Source organism: Leptopilina heterotoma, unplaced genomic scaffold (genome assembly GCF_015476425.1).
Source record: "Leptopilina heterotoma isolate Lh14 unplaced genomic scaffold, ASM1547642v1 Lhet_228, whole genome shotgun sequence".
In the NCBI taxonomy this organism is placed as follows: domain Eukaryota; kingdom Metazoa; phylum Arthropoda; class Insecta; order Hymenoptera; family Figitidae; genus Leptopilina; species Leptopilina heterotoma.
Genome location: NW_025110946.1, coordinates 446399 through 471082, shown reverse-complemented (window position 1 = coordinate 471082; position 24684 = coordinate 446399). Strand labels below are relative to the sequence as shown.

Below are 24684 nucleotides of genomic sequence, written 5' to 3'. Positions count from 1 at the left end.
ACAATTTTTTCGATAAATTCATATTTTATTCCAAGTTATATACTTCTGATTGATAAATTAGAGTGCGACTGTGGGACACCCAGTATCTGTATATGTATAATGTATATAGTTTGTTTGAGCGGTTTGAGCTAAGCAGTCAAGTTAGTAAAGTTGACGAAAATTTGAGAAATATTGTTATTTAAACATCCTCATAAGTGTTAAATATTCATGTTTCAAGTCGATTTCCTTGGTAATTGAAGTATGTTTCATGTATAAAGTTATATTATTTATAATTCGTACATATTGAAAAATTGTAGTTGTATATGGGAAAAAGATTTTGATTTTTTTGAGGTTAGGAAACCATGATGATCTTGATCTTTTTTTTAAAGAGACTCTTTGTGAACGTGGTGCCCTCTTGTAAATTATAACTCTTGAAGAAGATGTTTATGATTTGCGGTCATTCAGTATTTTCGAGATAAAGAAAACCCTAGTGTGAGTGAAATTAGGCCCTATTTTTCTTGCCAAAGATCAGCATTGTCCGGATCGTCTATTTTTTTCCGTGTACTTGTACATGCGTTCTCTATTCCTTGTGTGCATTAATTTCATTTTTTTTCATTAATTTCAACTTGTGCTGAAATTTTCTTAAGTTCACAAAATTTTTCTAAAATTCAATCATTTTGAATGTACATACATCAAAGGGCAAAGTTTACAAATAAGGAAAAATCATAAAGTGAGAGTGTCAAGTTATCAGTGAAATTTTGACTTCGTCCATTCAAGCGCGTTTTTAGAATAAACCTTGGAAAATATTTTCTAATTAATTATTCATTATTGCCGGGATTACGAAATATTTTTTTTTCTCAAATAGCGTGAAATATTTTCAATAGTTGTTTTGATTGATTTCAGTTAAAAAAATTCGCTTGTAAATCATATTTTAACAGTTATGTATTTCTAAATAGTAAAATATAAAATTTTAATTTTTGTCATTTGTCAGAAAGATTAAATTGGCTTATTTGTATTGTTTAAGAAAGATAAACAGTTTTACAGCTATAGATTGTTTTGAGTAAAGCAATAAAGCATGCAGGTTATAATTTAATCTGAGATGACCTTGCTCAGTCATGCATATAAATACAATAAATAGTGAGAAAATTAATGTAATTTGTTAACTGCGTATTCTTTATGTTATTGAATAGTTTCGTCACTGGAGAATTGGAGGTCCACATTGAAAGTGCGGGTCATGCCGACCACTGGTAGAGTAATGTAATGAATAGCTGTGGGAACTCAAATATTGGCACTAAGCTACGAGGATCAAAGATCTCGGAAAACCAACAAGATTCTGTTGAAAGCAAGCAAGAAGAAAAGTTGGAGAAAGACGACGATATTTTAACTGGACATAGTTTAAACGATTATAATATACCAAGAGCAACGCTCGTAATTTGCCAACGCAACTCAAACAATTCATCCAGTGATCACACTTTCTCGAGGTTTAAACCGAGGTAAATTTGTCGTCTGCTCGTCTACCATTTTTTCTAGTGTACATTTGTATTCATTTAGAACTGCTTTAGAACTGGAGGTGGAGCACGAAATGAATTTCGAATGGCTCGTGGAGGAGGAAGCGGTGAACGTGGCAGAGGCGGCACGAGAGGACGAGCTTTTAAGAAAACACCAGTCGGTGATAGAGACTCAAATGCAGAGTCTAGCTATCACCCCCCATCTAGATCCAAGTTTCAAGAATCGTTGAAAAATCACGAAAATTCACAAACCAAGTACTACGATGATAAACGAATAAATGGTGAGTGAGTCAAATTATTCTTTTCTTTTAAGTAAATTGAAAAACAATTTCTACCTTCTTTTACTATAGAGGACTCCAGAATATCAAAGTTGTTGAGACGCTTGTGTCGCGAGGACGATGTTGATCACTTTTTAGGACTTTGTAAACAATTGCAAGAGGGTATATTGGCTCCAGAAAATCAGAGATACATTCGGAGGAATTTGGATCTTATTTGTGAGACTTTACTCGATTCTTTGCATTCAGGACCGGGAATTAAAGCAAAACATGAAATTGTCAAGTGTTTGGGACGCGTTGGTTACGTTGTAGATCAAGATTTCAAGAGGTATTTGTTTGTACAATTTTTTAAGAAAATTAAATTCCGAACTTTGAAAAATAAAATTAAGGTATGATTAAGGTACATGGAATGGATGTTCAACAAGTATTCACAGGAACGAAAAGATGAGGTGAAATGTCTATTAATAAAGTCTTTTGGCGAAACATTAAAATTAGACGCCGAGGCACCAAAATTAAAAGAATTTTCAGTGGTAATTATTAGTTTTCCATTTTTTTTAACAAGTTAAAGAATCAAGATAAAAAATCAAGATATTCTTCTTTCCAGTCGATAATGTTTCATCTACAATCACTACTTGAAAATGTAGAAAGACCGGATTTACTGACAACGACTGTTGACGCAATGCTACTTATAATAGACCTTTATCCGGAAACATTTACTGGTCATTTCCGTGATACAGTTGACATTCTCGTCGGCTGGCATATTGACTTAACGCAGCAGAAGCCAATTGTTGCCTATGCGAGCCGTAGTTTACAAAAAATGCGCAATTTTTGGTTGGCCGATTTACAATTCACTTTAACATTACTGGGTCAATTTTTAGAAGATATGGAAAGTTATGACGAGGAATTATCATTACCGGGTTCTGGCCGCAGTTCACCTGACGATGAAAGTGTTCCCTGCATGAAAGAATGCATTCTCAAAATTACTTCACTTATTTCCGTTTTTAATACCGTGACTAAAAGTATTTTAGATCATTTAAATCCAAATCTCAATCCCGCTGTTCAATGGTCCTTTTTAAATGATTGTCTCTCGAAAATGTTACGAATTGTCGTGAAAGCTATTCAAGTCGATACAAATAATATTCTTCTATCGAATGATTTAGAAATTTCAGAGGATAATACCGAAACTTTGATTAAATGTATGAGAAGTATGAATCTTTCTCAAAAGAATATTGCAACAGTGTTGAATAATTTGAATAAAGATGAAATGAATGAAGAAAATCTTGTTCAACTCATCAAATCAAATTTTAAAACAAATGACAACAAGTCTGCTTCTGATAATTGTATAATACCAAAAGAAAACGAAGAATCTTTATTGAGTATATTGAAAACTTTGGATTTAGCATCGAGAAAAAATGTTGATCTAGAAGAAAAAGAGGAATTAATTGTCGTTGCGAATGAATGTGCCTTTTTACTTTTGGGACATCTTCAGAGTCGTGTCACAAAAAATGATGATTTACTGTATAAATTCATTGATCTTCAATTGCAAAAAGTTGATATATTTTGGGATGATACAATTGTTTCAACATTGACGACAATTTCAAAAGTTATTAAAGAAGTATCGGCAAATCTTCCACTTGAATTGGTTCATAAATTATTGGGACAAAATTCCATTTTATTAAAATTACGATTCAGTGATACGGTTTCAATCCAAAATGCAAGTCTTGGTGTCTATCAGAGTCTTTTGAGTTTGAAAAATATTCCACTACTTCAAGAAGCGTATCGCTATGTACTTGCTGATTTAGAAATTGCCTATAAATTGATTGTAACGGATGTGGAAAATTTGGTTATTGACAATCCATTGTCTAATGTTTCCTATAAGAAGAAAGACGCCGAGTTGGTAGTCATTTTTTTACTACGAGCTTTATCTGATATTGGTAAGAATATCATTTCATTTCATTTTTTTTCTAATAGAAAGTATAGAAAATTTATTGATAAAAAATATGTGTAATTTACAGCGAATGCAAGTAATTCGATAATTGGAATGTGGGCTTTGAAACCAAGTATTTTAGAATTGTTGGCCGTCAAATTGAAACCTTACGATCCGGTTTTATCCACAGAAAGTCCACTTTTACAATACAGTATTTTGTATCTACTTTACGCTCATTGTTCGAGGTAAATAAACGTTTTTCTTTACTTTTTCTTTACTTTTTCTGCTTTTAATTGTTTCAATTAATGAACAAATTAACTTTTAGGTACAATCATTTTGTGCCCAGTTCAAGTCTCATAACGGGGACAAATTCTTGTCGTCCAATGGATATTTTTCCACTGGACGTGCCAACAACATCGCCAAACAGTGGACATTTGTCGATAATATTAAATCTTTTGGCAAAAACATTTAAACAACAGAATTGTAATCAAACGATTGTTCTTTTGATCGAATGGACGCAAGAAGTTTGCTATCAAGCAGAAAATTATCTCGCTATACTGAATAAAACGGAAGAATTCCAAAATATTATTTCCAGTCTTCTTAAGTGTGCAGCGACAACAAATCATGATATTTCATCAGCAATGTGCAATATTTTTGAAATGTTATTCAACGCAAAGGGTATTTTCTGGCCGGAATCTATTTACGTGGAAATAGTTGATTTAATCGTATTACATTCGACATCTCTGGATAAAATTGTACGTGAAAAATATGGACGTTTATTAATGAATGTCCCACTGAACATTGTTATTCCAAAATTGAACAAGGAAACTCTTCTCCCGGAAACGAAGGTATGCAATTGATAATGTAGTTAATCAGGGGTGGCCACGCAACCTGGAAATGTCAGGGAATTTTATAAACCTTGAAAAAACCTGGAAAAGCCAGGGAATTTTTATCGCAATCCTGGAAAATTATTGTTTTCTAAAGTTATTGTGCTTTTTCTTAAATATTTCAAAATTAATTCAATTTTAAAAAAGTTGCGTTTACAATTTTCATAAATAGATAAACTTCAAAAGGTTTTAATTTGAAATTTTGTAAATTTTCAATTTTGAATAAATTAATTAATTAAATAATAAAAATTTCACAGGAATTCTATTATTTACAAATTCTTTATAAATTTCTTCGCAATAATTCAATTATTATATTTTCATAAATTATCAATATATTTTTAATTCAATTTCTTGAAAGAATTAAATTATTTTCAAAAATTTTAATGAAATTCTTTTTAACAATTCAATTTTTTATCAAATTATAGGGGAGAGGGCCCTAAGGTGGTCACCCATCTTTTGAACGACTGTAGATTTCAAATGGAATTATATATAAAAATCAATAATACGGCGTTTGAAACTTTATCTTATTACCTAACTTCCTATCATAAAGTTTTTTCATTTCATTAATAAAAAAAAAGTTATGGCACTTTTTAAAAAAAGTTGAAAATTCGACTTTTAAAAAAGTGGCCCCAAGGTGGTCACCATACAAAAATTCACTAAAAAAGTTTTTAAAAAATGTAAAAAACGTATTATTAAGTTGTTTATTTAATATTAATTGTTTTTCAGGATCACAGAAACATATTACATATTTTTTTTTGCACTTTGTCCTTTCGTCAAAAATGATACTTTTTGTGTATGTATTAGACAGATAAAATTTTGAAAATAATTCTATTTCATTATTATTCATCATAAAATTTAAAAATTGATAAAATTCATATTCACAGTGATAAATGTTGATAAATATAGCGTATAAACACATTTTCATAAAAAATCAAAAGTGTCCACCTTAGGGCCAAGACACAATTTTTTAAACGTTAATAAAAAAATTTTTTAAAGCACAATATTAATTATATTCATTTGGAATATTATTGTACGATATATAAAGATAATAATTATAACGATTTTTACTAATTTAAAATGGTTAATTTCGATGATTTTAACACCCTGAGAAAAAAATTTCTCGATCATTTAAAAACAGAAATTTTACGACGTTCAACGTTACAAAGAGACTTATACGACTATTTACCTCAAAACTTTACTAAAATCTTTGTCTTCTCAAATAATAACAATAACAAAAAACATTTGAAGATACTAACTAATATACAAAAATTTTCTTAGGGTGACCACCTTGGGGCCCTCTCCCCTATATTTTAACCCTTTAATGGCCAAGTTTTTTGCCGTTATTATAAATGTATAATGTTTAGTAAATTCGTTTATTCTATTATTCAATATGAGAAAATTTTTTTTAAACATTTTCCACCCCTTAAAACCACCCCTAACGTATATTACTACCCAAAAAAATTGATAATTAATCTAAGTGATGAATTAAATATTTGTTAGCTCCTGTCTGCTTTATAATTATTTATAAATATTCTCTGGTTGTTCAAAAATGAAAAATAATCACAAATAACCACTTAAACACCACCCTCAAAGTCAAATAGCCACCCCTTGACGATAATAGTTTTTGTGGATATTTAAAAAACTATAGATTCTAAATGCATCTAAATTTTAAAAAAACGTTTCTAAGTAACACAAATGTGGATAATAATGTTAAACACCCCCCTTGGAACCCACCCCTATTTCATAATTATTCTTACATACTGTCAATAGTTTTGAACAATTAAAAAAATTATTTTCATTGATTCTATACGTTTCGAATATACGAAAAAATAGTTTTATGATGACTATGTAATGATAGTTAATGTAAACTACCCTTCAAAAAACAAGCCCAAGGTCAAATAACCACCCCTTGTTTATAAAAGTTTTTGTGAATGATAAAAAAATCTATAGCTTCTAAATGCTTCTAAATTATAAAAAAAATGTTTCTAAGTGACACAGATATGGATAATATTAATAAGCACCCTCCTAGAAACCACCCCAATTGCATAACAAGATTCAGGCGAATATAATAAATTTTTAAATTTATCGTCCGCCATGTTTGATCTGCCATTTCGAATTTTTTAAAACTGACATCGGATTTGTAATCAGCGACCCCGAAAACCCCCGAGTAACAATTTTTAGACGAATCTGATGAATTTTCAATTTATCGTCCGCCATATTGGATCCGCCATTTTGAATTTTTGAAAACTATCATCGGATTCGTAAACAGCGACCCTGAACACCCCCGAGTAACAAATTTTAGGCGAATTTGGTAGATTTTTAAATTGTTTCGTTTTTTTGGGGTAGTTTTCATTAATTTTTTTTACCCTGAGGTAAAATTTTGTTATTAATTTTTTTTACAAAGTTTACAATATTTTAAAACATATATGTTGCTTTGATAGCCGAAAAAAAAATTTTTTCTTGAAATTTTACCTTTTTTTTCATTTTTGGCATTTTTTGCGTTTTTTGAAGGGGTGTATTTCATAAAGGGTAGTTATTTGGAAAATGGCATTTATATGTATTTGTTACTCTCGCTCACCCCTTCAAAATGAGACCTCAGCGGAATTGATCCTTTAAGTTTTAAGAAAGTTATGATTTTTTGAAGTGTATGTGTACACTGGTCATCAAAGGGTTAATAAAATTCTTCGTAGAAATTTAATTAATTTAAATAATTTATTAAAATTCAATTATTTTCAATAAAGTTTCACAAAAGTGTAAAAAACGTTCAGGGATGTATCAACCATTTTAAATCATATGATCTTTAAATATGAAATAGAAGTTATGATAATTTATTAATAACTTTATTTAAAAATATGTATTAGAAATCATTGAATTCTTGCAAAGAATTTTGTCAAAAAATTTGAGAATAATTGAATTCCTTCGCAGAATTTTATTATTTATGAAAATAATCGAATTCTCCCGAAAAATTTAATTAAAATTTATAAAAATCTTAATTAAATTCTTTTGAAGAATATCTTTAAACTGTTTTAAAATAATGGAGTTTCTTTAATAGTTATAATTGAAAATTTTGAAAGTAATTGAATTATACAAAGAATTTTTTCAACTTTTTAAAATAATCGTGTCTGTTAATAGGTAATTTTAAATATTTGATTTTTAAAGTTTATTAAAATTGTATTGAAAATAATTGAATTCCTCAGGAGAATTTTATTATTTATAAAAAATAATTTAATTTTTGCGATGAATTTTAAATATAATTATTTTTTTTAAAATTACTTTGATTTGTTATTCTATTTATTTTATTATTTTTTATGTTTATTTTTTATAATATATAAAATATATCACAAAATAAACAAAAATTATAAATCAAATATAAATTAAATAATTTAATTAAGAAAACATCCATATAAAAATTACAATTCGAAACTTTTCGGCCCTGAATTTCATGGCACTCACACAGTCACAACTCTCACTGATATAATCCCTTCTATACTTCTACCTGGCGAGTTTCCGCCGTATAGAAGTCCGCCGTAGCGAGGTTTGCCTGTATTTAAAAATTTGTTGATAAAATTCTTTAAATGAGAGTTCAATTTTAAAAAACATTCAATTCTTCAATAAATTATTTATTTTTGTATTTAAATAATTGAGGTCTCGTGGAATTTTCTAATAAAAATTGATTTAAATATGAATTTGAGTTAACATTTTAGATAATAATTAAATGTTAAACTCTCTAAATTTGAATTAGTAAAAATGTTTTCTAATTCGAATTAGTGACTGACTTTTTGCTTTTGAATTAGCAGATTTTACTAATAAATAGTCGTTTCTACTAATTTAATAGTAAAATTTACTAATTCAAAAGCAAAAGGTCAGTCACTAATTCCAATTAGTAAAAATTTTTATTTAATATTCAAATTTAGAGAGCAAGTATTTTAGCGTGAATTTTTAAAAATAGGTAATTTAATTTTGCAAAGGTTTTAAATTATAATCTTTGAATGTTTGAAATTTCATACTTTCAACTAAAAATTGTGTAGATTTAATTTTTTTGAAAAACTTTAATTGAATTTTGTTTAAGTTATTTCATACTTTTATTGTCTAATATATATATTTGATTGAAGAATTTCCGAATACTCGATAAAATTTCGTAAAATTGAATTGTAAACAAAAGGATTTGAAAATTTTCAAAGTAAATTTTCAAAAATTATTAAAAATAATTAATTTAAAGAAGAATTTTAGTTAAAAATTCTGGAAAAACAATAATTTAATTTAAGTGATGAAAGTAATTTCGAATAAGTTACAGTAACAATATTCTTATAATATAAAATAACTAGCTGTCGTACCCGTCTTCGACGGGTTTTAGTTTCTACTAATATATTTGAAGAGGTGTCTACCAATCGGGAATTTTATTTGACTGGGAAAAACTAATAATTAGTTACATTAACTATTTCATTAGGAAAATATTACTGTTTGAATCAGTAAATGACTTTTCATATCAAATACTATTTTTAACTAATTCAGATTTATGGAACAGTATTTGTTAATTTGTAGTACTTTATGCGTTTGTATAGTATTTCAATTAATGTATTAAAAATTAATCCTAATTTTCAAACAGCTTTTGGAGTTATGTAGAGTCTAATTCGAAGTAATTGTATCGCAAGTAGACCCTACCTTACGACTGCTAAAGTCTAAAATAAGACCTATATTGTAGGCTGAATTTAGGGCTTAAATTTTGACAAATAAAAATGTTACATCAATAAAAATTAAAGCAAAAATCAATTTTTTAAAAACGAATTAATATAATAAAACTTTTTTTAATTAGATAAGAAAATTCATGATTTTTCCTGGTCGAATTAAATTTCCGTCTATTTCTCGGTTTATCTTCGCGGTTGATAGACACTGTTAAATGTATTAGTAGAAACTATAACATGTTATCGACTCCCACATGGGAATCTACATGGGATCCACTGTCATAAAGGAAACCATATAACCATATAACCTATATTTCTTTAAGAAAAAATCTCATGTAAAATCTATTTTTATTTTTCAAGTAGGTATAATTTTTCCATATCCCTATTGAAAATTTCCACATGGAATTTTACATTTTACCCATTTTTGCTTAATGCCCGGATAGAATTTTGGAAAAAAACAACAAACCCCAAACATTTCTAAAATTCAAGAAGGAAAATTTTAATTCAAAATAGGAATTTGTTATTTATTTTTAAAGGCATTTTTAAAACATTTCTAGAATTCAAAAATAAGAAAATTTTGATTCATAAATCCCAATTTGCCCCAGTGCCCGCTGAAGTCAAATTCCAGTTTTATTGATGCTCTTACTGTACCCTTTATATTGAACATATACATATATTTTATTTTCTACGTTAAATGAAATATGAAAATACGTGCTATAAAATTTTCAAACTTAAAACCTTAAAATATCAATACAGAAATTGTTTGCAAACTCACGTTCATTGATTTTAGAAAATTTGTAATAGACATCAAATTCATGACTCTAAACTTGTTAATAAAATAAATGTAATGAATGTAATTTAAAATTTAAAAACATCAACCGATATCAATAGCAATTTCATAAAAAATTAAACAATATTCAAAAAAAAAAATTAATTAAAAATTTTGTCGAAAATCAAAAATATGATTTTGGCTAAAAAATTGAAAAAAGCTGTAACTTTCGTTCAGCTTAATATTTTTCAATCGGATATGGCTATAAATTTAAGTTAGACTAAGACCAAAGAGACTGTAAAGTTTCGTTCTAATCTGTCAAGTAGTCTTTGTGTTTATCCTGGACAAAATAGACTCGGAGTGGTCTATTTCTTCATAAGTTGTTTAATTTCAAAAAGGTTTGAATTAAAAATTTTTGAAAATCTTAATTCTTATGGAAAAATTATAATGACTAAATATTTATTTAAAAAAGGTAAATATAACAATGCGGAATACTGTATTATATGTATGAAAGTTGCATGTATTTGTAAAAATTTAGTTTTAAGAACCTGGAAAAGTGGGGAAATTCAAAATGAGCAAAAGCGTGGCAACCCTGTTAATTACACTTTTGAATGAATGAATTAAAAGAAAATTCTCATTTCAGAGATCCAGACAGATTAAGAATTATTCCATAGAGTCGTTGACACTAGCCCAAAGGATACACATGCGTAGTAACAATGGTGAGATGCAGGCTCAATATTTCAAGACTTACATGGCATTCTTGCTCCAGGAATATTATTTCGATGCATCAAGTTTGACTGAAATTTTTACATTGTGCTGGCCAACTGTGTAAGTTGAAAAATTTTAAGCAAATTCAAAGACATTATTATTGAAATTGAAATCGAAATCAATTTCTTTTTTCAGATCTGAGAATGAGACTGTTGCGAAAATTTTTGAGATAGCATTAGCGAATTGTTCGTTTTTGTTCTTTTGGGGTGGTTTTGAAGCCGCCCAGCACTGTATTGTCAATAAATTGCGTACACCTCTCGGCAAACCGCAGGAAACTTTTACAACTATTGAATGCGCTCTGAAGACATTAGCCAGAGAAATATCCTACAATACAGAAGTGAAAAAGCGCAATAAACAAGAATCACTCAATAAACAACACACTCTCGAGCACACGCGTGTACGATTGCTTGTTGAATTTCTGGAACATCTCGAGAGAGCGATTCACAATGCAGCCGATGGTTGTGCGATGGCGTTGTTACCACTTTCGAAACCAGTTCGTACATTTTTCCACACAAATCGACAAACTTGTCGCGAATGGTTGAATCGAATTCGTCTCGCACTTTGTGTCGTTTCACTTCACTCGGGTTTAGCGACAAATGCACTGCGCAATGGTCAGCGACTACTGGATGATTTGAGCAGGACCGACAATACACAGGGAGCAGAATTTGAGAGAGCCGCTCTGTGCATTGCTCAAGCAATGGTGAAGCTCGGCGAGGCGGAAGCACTTCAAGGATTGTACGTTTACACCAAGGAGAGGGACAGAAAGTTCCCGTGGTTGAAGCCGGCTATTGAGGAGGCTTCCGGGCGCCATGAGATCGCTGCCGAGAATTACAAACTGTTACTCGAAGAGCAAAAAGAGGGAAATAAAGTGGACACTGACGGGCAGTTTGTGGCTTTTTGTTCGCAACAGTTGGTCAATTGTTATCGCTCAGTCAGCGATTGGACTCAGCTTGAGAGCTGGAAGCAACGAGAGGCGAATCAGGACAATGGAAAGCAAATAATGGAGAATATCGTTTCACAGCAGGCAAAGTGTTTCAAAAAATTCCAAGACGGCGAGACAATTGTTCTCGAAGAACTCACAAATTGGTCACTACTGGATGAGGAAGCGAAGACAAATTGGAGTTGCGTTAAAACAATGACCGAGTGCTCCAATACGTTAACAAATATCGCTCTCCGCATCAGCGTCGATGACAAGCGTGACACATTTGTGCAGGATATTGAGAAATGCCAAAGTTTCGCCGCCAAAACAATGGAAGAAGGTCTTCGTAACGTGCCCTCGGAGTATCTCACCGATTCCATTCTAATGCAGTATTCGTCATCGGGTCTAATTAATCACTTATCGGGGGAGAAGTCAGACATTTTCCAACTCTCGCAAGCTGATAAAATCAATCATCTCAATACTTGCACGCTGACCCAAATTCTCTGGTGGTCGGACTACTTCGCCAGGATTAACAATCCCGAGTCTATGGAGGAAGTCGCTAGTTTACGTTTACACGTAATTCGAAGTGCCCGCAAGGAAGGAAACTATAATCTCGCCAAGCGTGAGATTGTTCGCTATTTCAGAAACGAGGACAATTTATTTCCCAACAAAGATATGGAAAAGTGTCTCTTCGCCGATATTGTGACGAATGCCCTGACAAATCCAGTTCATGTTAAGTGGACCAAGAATAACATGCGCGCTTTTCGTGAAATGTCAAAATTGTTATACTGTATGGAGAGTACCGAAGATGCGCTGAAAATTTGCAGCGTCACCGCCCTTGGAATATCGCAAGCAATCGTCAATGGCGAACAGTCGACGGAACTGCGTGAGACTGGAACAAAGTTGTTAATGACACTCGGTAAATGGATCCAACAGGACACGAAAGTGAGTGAAAATTCACAACTAGAGGAGCTGCTGAGTTTCGAATCAGTGCACAACGACGGATTAATGGATAAATTGTTCGGAAAGACCACAGAATTAATACCCGCTTCGGATATGATAATTGGCAAACTAATGCAACTTGGCTTGAATCAGTGTCCTGATTTACCGCTCGCTTGGTGTAATTTTGCAGCCTGGTGCTACAAGTGGGGCAAAAAGATGGTGGACAATTCGAATTCGGGTCAGTTGACGGAGACCGATAAAATGAGTATTAGATCTCTATTGCCGGTGGAAATATGCGAAAACGATCTCACGGCAGTTTTCTCAATACTGAGTCAAAACAAAGCAATTCCCGAAGATGAGGGCGACATTGACATGAATGTGATAAATACTTCGGAGATGATTGAAAATCAACTGAGAAATGTGCCTGCATTGTGTCACGCAAACAGTGAACATCTTTCAATGTTGGTGGAAATATGGCGACAGGCGCAAAATCGTATTTACTCTTACTATGAACTGTCGGCAAATGCTTACTTCAAATTTTTACAATTGGCAAAGAAAGACACGAACGATTGTGCAACAATAACGGCAACATTGCGCTTATTGCGATTGATTGTAAAGCACGCTTTGGAATTACAAAATGTACTCGAGTCGGGCTTGTCGACAACTCCGACTGCACCGTGGAAGGAAATAATACCGCAACTCTTCTCAAGATTGAGTCACCCGGAGGCTTATGTTCGTACCCGCGTTTCCGAATTGCTGTGTCGCGTCGTTGAAAACTCACCTCATTTAATAACGTTTCCGGCTGTCGTTGGCGCCGTTTCGAGTCAGAAGAGAAATTTCTATGACGATTCCGAGAATGAGCAGTACTCCGAGGAGGAGAACGATGACGTGAATCAAACATTCATGGACAATTGCTTCCTACAACTTGCCGATTGTCTTTCGAATAGAATACAAGACTCAGTGGTACAAGTGAAAATACTCGTGAGAGAATTACGAAGAATTACATTGCTGTGGGACGAATTGTGGCTGGCGACACTATTTCAACACCATTCGGAAACTTCCAAAAGATTCGAACAATTGGAATTGGAAGTGCAACGTGTACAGGACAATATTTGGCTCGCGCCTGACGATAAGGAGAAATTAATAGCTGAGAAGCATAGAATTATTCTACGACCAATTATTTTTATTTTAGAAAACCTCTTGTCAATGACGTCAGTGACGGCAGAAACACCACACGAAAAAATGTTTCAAGAGAAATTTGTCCCGAGCATTGAGAAAGTTATCCATAAAATGAAGAATCCAAAAAATCCCTCAAAGCCACAAATGGTTGCATTGCCTCTGAAGCAACTTGAGAGCAAATTGGCGCAAAGGGTGCACAAGAGAGGCGCTCATTCTCTATTAATGACGGACATTAGTCCAACGCTTGCTAATTTGAAAGATACATGCATTGCCATGCCTGGCGTTAACATGGTTAATAATAAAATAGTGACAATTCGATCTGTTGACAATAATGTGCAAATTTTACCAACTAAAACAAAACCAAAGAAACTTGTCTTTCACGGATCCGATGGCCATGTTTACACTTATTTATTCAAAGGACTTGAGGATCTTCACCTTGATGAGAGAATTATGCAATTTCTCAGTATATGTAATACTATGATGTCGAAAAACAGTGATACGAAAAAAGTCTACAGAGCGAGACATTATTCTGTCATCCCCTTGGGTCCACGTTCCGGTTTAATTCAATGGGTCGACGGTGTCACTCCCCTCTTCGCTCTATATAAACGATGGCAGCAAAGAGAGAGTTCGATGATTAATAAAGGCAGTAGCTGCACAATTTTACGACCGTCGGATTTGTTTTACAGTAAATTAACGCCACTGCTAAAGGAACGGGGCATCACGTTGGACAATCGAAAGGAATGGCCACTTCAGGTACTTAAACAGGTTTTATCTGAACTGATGTCAGAGACACCGAAAGACCTGCTTGCAAAGTAAGTAATCATTTTCACATTGCTTTAATTTAATTTAACAACATTTCTACTGAAATTCTCAATTTATAGGGAAATCTGGTGCAACAGCATTAATGCAGGAAGCTGGTGGCAGGCGACAAAAAATTATTCCTATTCTGTCGCTGTGATGTCTATTATCGGCTACATTATTGGACTTGGTGACCGACATTTGGACAATGTCCTCGTGGATTTAAATACCGGCGAAGTTGTGCATATCGATTACAATGTGTGCTTCGAAAAAGGAAAAACTTTGAGAGTTCCTGAAAAAGTACCCTTCCGAATGACTCCAAACATCAAAACTGCTCTGGGCGTCACAGGAGTTGAGGTAAAATATTTATTAATAATTATTAAACGATTTCTCCAATTTTATTTGCAAATAATGAATAAATAATACTGATGAATCAAAGTACAGTCATTTCTAAAGATCGATTAGATTTAAAGGTACAATTATCGTAAATTGTTTGTAAATTTGTGTCTTGCGTTGATTTACTGATATCGTCATTATTAATTCTTTGCCCGGATAATTCACTTTGCTTTCTTAAATAATGCTTTAAACTGGAATTAAAGTCATCGTGATTTGGCGATTGAAAGTGCAATAACCGTTGGAATGCTTTTCGAAAATTTGAATTTTTCCATGCATAAATCATTGGATTCATTCCACTGTTGGCCATTACAAGAGAAAATGTAATTTTGTATATTATTGGTGTTGATTTTTTGTAGAAATCAAAAGCACGTGTGCAAGCAACTATCAAATATGGTAGCCAGCATAGTGAAAAACATCCAACTATTAAAAACACCACCTGAAATTTAACAAACAAGAAATATATTATATTATTATTATTATTATTATCTCTGGAGAAAATAGAATTAAATAAAACTTTTTCAGTTAAAAATTGAAAAAAAAAATTGTCAAATTACTGAAATATTGAATTAAAAAAAAATAAATAATAATAATAAAATAATAATAATTTGTTTATTGTTCGACTAGTCGAACAGCTATCCAATATGGGTTAATATATGTAATATTTTTTTATTTTATTATTTATATGTTAATTACAGCAGTTTTTGAAATCATGGAGCAACCAGTTCTAGATTAATTTCACTGGCATAACCAGTGATTTAATATAAAAATAATAATTATTAATTAAAATTAGTAAATTAAAATTTACCTGAATATTTTTTCGATCCCTAGAATTTGATTTGTCAACTCCATTTGATTTTAATCTCTGCATGTGAACATTCGTTTCTTTCCAAATTTTTAGATATAATATTAATACACTGATCCAAACAATGAAAAATATTGGTGTCAATATTGCAACCACGTAATATCTATATGAAATTTAATTGAATTAAATAAATGTTTCGTTTCCTAGAAGAGAAGAAATTTGTTTACCTTGGTAGAACAATTCCTAATTCACAGACAGAGGTTGAATCGAAATTATGCCAATAGACTGGTATCGTTGATATTGCTATTGATATAATCCAGCCAATTGCAATAATTTGAAAAATCACTTTTAACGTTATAAATGTCGAATAATTAAATGGATAAATAATTGCAATGTAACGATCAATAGCGATTGCACTGACATTAAAAACACTCGCGCAACATGCTAAACTTATCAAGACAAATCTCAATATGCATGTTGCTTCAGTTTTGTTTAGAGACTCACTGAAATAAAATCCTAAGTGGTATGGTAACGTTAGACCAACTAAAAGATCAGAAATGGCGAGATTCATTATCAAATAATTTGATATAACGTGACGTAAACGACGACTCATTTTAACAGCGAGTATTGTCAAGACATTGCCAAAGACGATGAGAAGAAATAGTAATATGTCGATAATTGACCAATAAATTGCACTGCCTGGTAAAACGAGAATTTGCAAATTCTTAGTATCATTTGGTGTCGTTGTTGGCAAATTCCTTAGTATATTATCCATGTCCATTTCTTACTGAAATATTTTTTCTTATTTTAATCTTTACATAATGGAGAAACGTATTTAATTTTCTTTTTTACATTTTTGCATTTTTGCATTTTTGCATTTTTAATGAAAACTATTCTTGTCTGATGAAGATTTTGAACTGAAGAGTATTCAATGTATAGTTAATGTATTTAAATGACTAATAGAACTGGTTTTTGAATCATTAATTCACTCACCGACAAAGTTTCTTTTATGATGTCACATTAAATATACCCGAAAATATTTCCATGTTTCTTGCCACTAGTTCCACAAATAAATGGATTCAATTTCAGCATTATTTTATTTAAGGCTAACATTAAAAACTAAATTCTTCTATAAATTAAAATTGAAAATATTAACAAGACATTAATTAAATAATTTTATAAAATTAAACTTACGATCGTGAAATAACAGAGATCTAGCGATAAATCTGACGATATTTCTTGGGAAACTGGTAAAATTATCAATAATAATAGTTTCTACGTTCGTTATCATTTACTCGATTAATCGAGCATCTGCTTATCTACACATAAACCATTAATCGAATTTATTTTATCTTTTTACTAATTAGAAAACATTCATTTTTAAATAAATAGTAATTATTAAATTATGAGAATGGAAATAGTTTTTAATAACGCTTTTGCTATTATTTGACACAAGTTATGCTCATGGTATAATGTTTATTCCAGAATAGATTAGTGTGCTATCGTTGATTAAGTTTTTTCTTTTATTATTTTTCATTTCTTTTTTTTTATTATATTAACAAGTACCCATCTTTTCATGAACGTAGAACACGCAAAGTTCATTGATTTTCTCCAATGTGTGAATTCCCGGATCGTGTGAAATTTTTCTATAGAGTACATAAACACATATTTTGTAATTATTGTAATTTTATAACAAACTTATTTAATTATAATTTTAAAAACTAATTAAATAATGATAATTTAATCAAAAAAAAGGTAATAATTAAAAATTGTAATAAAAATTATTGTTACACCAATTTTTATTTTCTTACAAATAACATTTTTTGTGAATTTAAAAATTTTGAAATCTAACAAAGCTTAAATGATTTTTTTTACCAATTATTTATTTATTTATACATTTTAAAATTAATTGAATTTTAAAATAGTTTCGTTTACAATCTTCATAAATAGATGAACTTTAAAGGTTTCAATTTGAAATTTTTAAAAATATCAATTTTTAATGAATTTAAAAAGAAATTTTAAGAACAACGTGATTACAGAAATTCAATTATTTTCAAAAGTGATGAACTTCTTCGCATAAATTCAATTATGTTTAAATTTTTTTTTAAACTTTCGGCAAAATTTCAATTATCTTTATAAATAATAAAATTCTTCTCCAAAATTCAATTATTTTCAAAAAATTTAATAAAATTCTTGGCAAAATTTCAAAAATTTTCCTCATTTCAATTATTTTTAATATCTACTATTTTAATAAAATTTTACAAAAGAATTTTATTATTTAAACAAAATTTTAATAAAAATTTCACAGAAATTTAAATACATGGGTACCAATTTTTTATATATTTCTTCGCACCAATTCAATAATTTTTCATTTTTTAATCAAGTTCCTCCAAAGAATTCAAATATATTCAGAGAATTGAAAAAAATAATTAGGAGAAATTCAATTATTTCGAAAAATTTTGATAAAATGCTTTATAAATTTGAGAAATTATAATAAAATTGGTCGTAGAATAAAATTATTTTCGTAAAATATAACATCTCTCCTAGGAATACAATTATTGTCAAGAATGTTTGTAAGAATCTTCGAAAGAATTCAATTATTTTCGTAAAAAGTAAAATTCTTCAAATCAATTCAATTACCTATTTAATAAATTTTAATAAAATTCTTCCCAAGAATTCAATTATAAAAAAATGGATTTATTTATTTATTTCAAAAATAAACATTTTCACAGGAATTTAATTATTTTTACAAATAAAAAATCCTTCGCAGTAATTCAAATCTTTAAAAACATTTTTAATAAAATTCGTTGCAAGAATTCAATTATTTTCACAAATAACAAAACTTATCGCAGAATTTCAATTATTTTTTATACAATTTTAAATATAGGGGAGACTGGGGCGAAAGGTTAAACTGTCAAAACAGTTAGAGCAAATAGTTAGAGCATTGAAATCACCCTAAATAAATGTCCGGAGTTATGTGACATTCTGTTCATTTTTGTGGTGTCCATATTTAAAGTTTGTTTTCACCCTACTTTTGAAAATTTTTTCGTAAAAGAAAATATCAACTTTTAAGTACCTATATTTTTTGAATTTATTCTCATCGCGATTTTTTTAGGTCCTTGTTTGAGTCCCCTGACGAGATACCTGAAGGTATTTGCTAAATATCTTTAGTCAGATTTTTTATATTTGTTGTTAAAGCCAAAAATGCGCCCTGGAGCGAAATGTTAAATGTATTTTTACATGTTGTTAAACATTTTTTTTACATTTTTCGTTTTTTTGGGTTTATTTGTTTAAAAATGATTTATTTGACATCAGGCTTTTGTTAAATAAACAGATCTTTTATTAACTAAATTACTTGTTTACGTATACTTTAACTTATCTACTACTTAACACCTATCAGAAAATAGTTTTAGTAGGCTAGAAATAGAATTTAACATTTTGCTCCAGCCATTTAACTTTTCGCCCCAGCATGGGGCGAAAAGTTAAAAAAAACAAAATTTTCAAAAAAGGACAAAACATTTATTTTATTCTAAAATATCAGAAACTTTTTTATTGAAAGTTGTAGAGGACAAGTTGCCCTACAATGTAGATATATAAATATTTGCATCTAAGCGATTATATTGTCTAAAAAAATCATTTATGCAAAATCTAACTTTTCGCCCTAGTCTCCCCTAATGACAGAAAATTGCATTTATTCTTAAAATTTTTTTTTAAATTCACCGATAAAATTGAATTATTTTTTAAAATTTTGATAAAATTCTTCATAGAAATTCAATTTTAAAAAATATTCAATTATTGAATAAATTAATTAATTTTGTATGTAAATTATTGAATTATCGAAAAATTTTCTAATAAAAATTTATTTAAAAAAATTGAAAATTGATGGTATTAAATGCCTTTTTTTTTGTAAATAATAATTTGGAAAACATTTATTTTCACAGGGTATTTTTAGATTGGCATGTGAACACACATTGAGAGTGATGCGTCGAGGCCGTGAAACTCTTTTGACTTTATTGGAGGCTTTTGTTTACGACCCGCTGGTGGATTGGAGGGCAGGAGCTGATAATAGTATCGCTACTTATGGCGCTTGTCAGGCAAGAGCAAGATGCACTGGCGTTGGAAGAAAACAACTCGAAGTTGAACTTACCCGAGCAATGTTTGCCGTCAGGACCACTGAGATGCGCTCCGAATGGCTCGCAAATCGGTTGGAATTTTACAATACAATTTACTATTACTTTTTTCGTTTATTTTGTAGAAATAATGATTTTTTTTCAAAATAGAGAGGAATTGGTTCAAGTTTTTCCGCTTCTGTGTCATCATATGAACAATTGGATGGAAGCAACGGAAGCGACCCAACAATGTCAGGGTTTATTACAGGATCGGCATCAACAGTTAGCGCTCGTTAAGGAAGCTCAAGCAATGGGAAGAAATCATGCTCTTTACTCAGTTATCAAACGTTACAACACTTACAAACGGACAAAAGATGCCCTTGAAAAAGCTAAAACCGGATTGAAAGATAAAATAGACGAGTGTCAAAAGCAGATCAACATGCACAATGTAATTTAATGAAAATTATTTCAATCTTATAATCCGAAACTTTAGCAATAATTTTCTCCTTCTTTCAGATTGCTTTGACAGCAGTGCGTGGTTCCCAATTGGGTCAATGGTTGACAGAAGTCGGAAATCCTGCCAATCAAGAAGATCATCTGGTTTTCGACTTGGTGAAGGAATTTCTCCAAAATGCCGGGCAAAGTCAAATGATTGTTCAGTGTGAACAGTCGGAAAATGAACTGACACAATTAGCAATGCAGCAATTAATAATGATTCGCAATTGTCTCGACCTTTTGAGTCAATATTCGGCAATTTGTAATCTTTATCCAATTTCGATGATGGCTCAACATCGCTCAGTGGTTTATCATAATTGGGCGAATAAATTGTTAATCACCGGCACTGTCGAAACGTGTCAAGAAGTAATTGGGCAATTAGAGGGGAATTTCGACCCAACCAGTGGCACCCAAGTTGAACAGATTATTACATTTTCATACCAAATGCAAGCGTTTCTGAATAATTCGAATGAGAGATTCAAGAAAGCCTGTCAGCGGATGGTGACTGAGGGTTTGCCGGAGGCTTCAGGATCGATCGACAAGGCATACACGGAGTCGAGGTCACAAATTGGGATATTCTTGAGAAGGGAAAAGGGAGCGGAAAAATCATTGGAGTGCGTGATAATAACTGCTTTATGTGCTTTGAATAAGAGATATCTAATGATGGAAGGAGCGGCAAAGTGCGCGAGTGACTGCCTAGTGGATTTGACATCGAGAGATGGCGATTGGTTCCTCGACGAAATGAGACTAATGTCATCGTTGATTGCCGAACTTGTGACATTAATTCCCGACAGTCATAAAACGAACAATGATGTTAAAATTCCGCTTGTACTCAAGTGTCTCAAGAATGCTGATTTTATTTACAAAGGTCTGCAAGAGCTCAACTATAATTTCCACACTATTATTTTGCCCGAAGCAATGAAGACAATAATAATTGAAGAGCCGACAGTTATGCGGATGGTCAACGAACTCGACGAGATTATTGTGTCGGTAGGAGTTCCCTTAGGTGAAATACTCGCACAACTTGAAATGCATTTAAGATTTACTGTCATGGAAATGGAAAGTCCTCACTCGATTGTTCAAAATCTCGTCGCACAGATGAGACTCCGTTTTGAGAATCTGCTCTCAAGACCTGCTGACGCACAGGAACTGCATCAAGACGAAACTTTAACGCCCGGACAAATGCTACTTATGGGTTTTAACGGCCTGTTCGAGAAGTTGCAGATGGAAGGTAATACACTGGTAACGGCGTTGAGTACACTCGACATACCGCCAAGTTGGAAGAAAATCGACCAAATTCGGGAAGCTAAAGAAATGGCGGCGCCTATTTTCAATGAAATGGCACGTGCTGTTTTGGACGACATATTTCTCATCAAACGCCTGCACACGATTCAAGAGTTTTTCATCATGTGTCGGGATACTGCTGCGGCATTCAAGGGAGGTTTGGCGAACGTGCACGACGATGACAGACTCAACAAACCGGTGCGAGTCTTCACTGCCGACTATGTTTCGCGGCAATTGCTCGGCATGACTTCGCAAACCTTAGCGATAGCATTGTGCTTCCTTCTGCAGAGAATGGGCTTGAGTGTCACCAGCGAAATTGAACAACGAGATGTAGGAGCTGAGAGTAAAGTTTCGTTGGAAGAACTCTGCAGAAAATTGCTTGATTTGTGTTTGAAGAAAAATTTATTCTCTTCATCGGTTCTAACGCAAGCAAGTGCTTTGAGTAATACACTTGAGAGCGCATGGCGTAGAAAACAGAGTTCGAAATTCGCCCAACAAAGTGTCGAAATAACTAGAGCAAGTGTTCAGAGACTTCAACTCCAATTGACAGCTCATCATTGGCTACATGAGGATAGTCTCTTACTGCGATCCAATCTCAATCCTTTAAGTAAGTTTTCTTCTTCTTCTTCTTCTTCTTCTTCTTTTATCTAAATTCAGGGTTTCTACAAATCATGGAATTGTCATGGGATTTCATTTTGATTCATGGAATCATGGAAATCTCATGGAATTTCTAATCGGATCATGGAATTTTTTTAGTTTTTGTTGTAAACCAGGGTGACTGACATTCGCGCTCCTTTATTAATCAGGGTGGTCACAAGTTTCAATTTATTAATTTCCCTGACAATTTACTGACATTAAAATTACTTTCCCTAACAAAATTTTTTTCACAATAGGAAAATATTAATGTTTACGGAAAATGAGTAAAATTTATGAATTTTAATAATTTCTAAAAATTATAATTGAGCTCCCGCGGGCAATAACTTGATCTGCGCTCTGACAAAAACGCTAGTACCAGTCGGGGAGCAGTGTGCGCCTCTGCGTCCGAGCGCAGATCAAGTTATTGACCGCGGGAGCTCAATTATAACCCTTCCTGCATTTAATTATTCTCTACAATTTTCAACTAAACTTCTTAGCTCTGAATCAATTAATTTATATCATTTTCCCAAAGTTCTTCTAGAATTCAATTATTTAAATACATCTTAATTTTTTATAATAATTGTGACTCTCCATAGTTTTTTCTTAAGTTATTAAGGTATAATGTTTTCAAAAAATTATAATAAAGAAATTCTTACAATTAATTTTTTAAAAATATTTTTAGATAATTTTTTAACGATAATAATTTTTCAATTTTGAAAAATTTCCAAACAATAAAAATTTGGTAAAATCTTTTAAAAATAATTGAATTTTTGAAAAGTATAAATAAAAATGATCAAATTTATGAAGAATTTTAATTATAAACAGGACCATGATTTCTCGAAAATTTTAATAAGTCCAAAAATTAAATTCTAATAATTACCTAGTTTTAAAAAATTAAAAAATTTTCATTAATGTAATTTTTCGAAAATAATTGTATTTCTTAAAATAATTTTTATATACAATTTAAAAAAACTAATGAATTTTTTGATAAATTTTAATTTAAAATTTCGAACATCATTGTTTTATCCCAAATGTTAAAAATAATTCTAAAATATTATTATTTTTGGAAATATGTAATTGAGAATATTAAAAATAGTGAATTTAAAAAAATTAGAGGCTTACTTTCATTTTTAAATTTACCTTTAAAGATTTTTCATTGAAATTTTTGATAATTCAATTCTTTTCAAAATTTTACAAAATTTTAACCATTCAAAACCATTTTTTGAAAGATTTGTTTATAGTTATTTTTTGCATTATACAGGGCTCGAACTAAGTTCGTAAATCCCGTAAAGATCCGTAAATTTGCTCCAAGTCCGTAAAAGTCCGTTTTTTTGAAAAAAGGTCCGTAAAGTCCGTAATTTGATTGAAAAAGAACGAAAAGTTCGTAAATTGTACGCTACAATTTGGAGAATTTCAGTGAAATTACAAATTATTGCAGAAATTCAATTATATTCAAAAATTTTTTAAATTCTCGTCAAAATTTCAATTATTATCTTTATAAATAATAAAATTCTTCTCCGAAATTCAATTAGGTATTTTCAAAAATAATTAAATTTTTAGAAAATTTAATTATTCTCGTAAGAAATAAAACTCTTTTTAGGAATTCAATTATTTTTATAAATAATAAAACTCATTGCAGAATTTCTATATTATTCTTAAAAAATGTTGTTAAAATTCGTCCAAAGAATTCAATTATTTAAAAATTTATTGATAAAATTCTTTATGATAATACAATTTTAAGTAACATTCATTGAATATTATTCAATTAATTATTTAATTTTGTATTTAAATAATTGTGGAATTAATTTTTTTTGAATAGGGGAGAGTGGGGCAAACCGGCCATAGTAACGGTTTTTTTACTCTTGTGACTAAACGAATCAACCGATTTCATTTTTCGATGGCTTGTTTGAAAGATCATTTAATTGCGCAACTTTTTTCCAGAGACACCTATACTTTATCTTTTAGATTAGATTAGATTTTATTGATTGATTTATATAAGATGATACAGTAGCAGTCATGATACAAAGAGAAAAGAAAAATAATACAATCAACATTTCTTTAGAACTCGATGGTTCATACAGAAAGAAAAGTAAAGAGAGTCTCACTTGATGTACATAGTTAACATTACACGCAGCGCTAGGTGTTTCGTAGATATTGACGAAGTTTTAACATTTCTTCCACCATTCTGAGAAATTTTAATATTATTTTTGTATCATTACTGGAGACAATTTCCAGCCAATAATTCAAATGTGCTTCATTTTCTGGGCCTTCAAAATATTTCTTTCTAATGTGATTGTACATAGGGCAAATTGATATTATGTGTAGAAAA

The 24684-nt window shown here is 30.8% G+C and overlaps 2 protein-coding genes across 7 annotated transcripts in view; one reads left to right on the top strand and one right to left on the bottom strand.

The window, feature by feature from the left end:
• Positions 1-24684, top strand: part of LOC122502356 (serine/threonine-protein kinase SMG1) — a 33865-nt gene continuing 9181 nt past the window's right edge. Inside the window, exons 1-14 of one of the 4 annotated variants that reach the window (XM_043612374.1) lie at positions 1-229; positions 1170-1472; positions 1542-1768; positions 1838-2090; positions 2163-2292; positions 2367-3696; positions 3778-3934; positions 4015-4537; positions 10671-10855; positions 10931-14647; positions 14717-14990; positions 19773-20035; positions 20112-20388; positions 20457-22326. In XM_043612374.1, coding sequence (XP_043468309.1) covers positions 1240-1472; positions 1542-1768; positions 1838-2090; positions 2163-2292; positions 2367-3696; positions 3778-3934; positions 4015-4537; positions 10671-10855; positions 10931-14647; positions 14717-14990; positions 19773-20035; positions 20112-20388; positions 20457-22326 — 9439 coding nt within the window. In that variant the 5' untranslated portion in view covers positions 1-229; positions 1170-1239. Of the gene's footprint in view, positions 239-318; positions 472-1169; positions 1473-1541; positions 1769-1837; positions 2091-2162; positions 2293-2366; positions 3697-3777; positions 3935-4014; positions 4538-10670; positions 10856-10930; positions 14648-14716; positions 14991-19772; positions 20036-20111; positions 20389-20456; positions 22327-24684 lie in introns of those variants that run through there. The other 3 variants (XM_043612373.1, XM_043612376.1, XM_043612375.1) reach the window with 3 other exon arrangements.
• Positions 15010-17220, bottom strand: LOC122502359 (D(2) dopamine receptor). Of its 3 annotated transcripts, none has more exons than XM_043612380.1 (5): positions 17026-17220; positions 16825-16960; positions 16059-16618; positions 15835-15994; positions 15010-15465 (listed from the first exon to the last, which is right to left on the bottom strand). In XM_043612380.1, exons 3-5 carry the CDS (start codon positions 16610-16612, stop codon positions 15067-15069), a joined length of 1113 nt encoding a protein of 370 aa, XP_043468315.1. In that variant the 5' UTR covers positions 16613-16618; positions 16825-16960; positions 17026-17220; the 3' UTR covers positions 15010-15066. The 3 variants fall into 3 exon arrangements, with proteins under 3 accessions (XP_043468315.1, XP_043468316.1, XP_043468317.1); XM_043612381.1 differs by having other exon boundaries at positions 16825-16888; positions 17026-17117; XM_043612382.1 differs by lacking the exons at positions 16825-16960; positions 17026-17220 and having other exon boundaries at positions 16059-16782.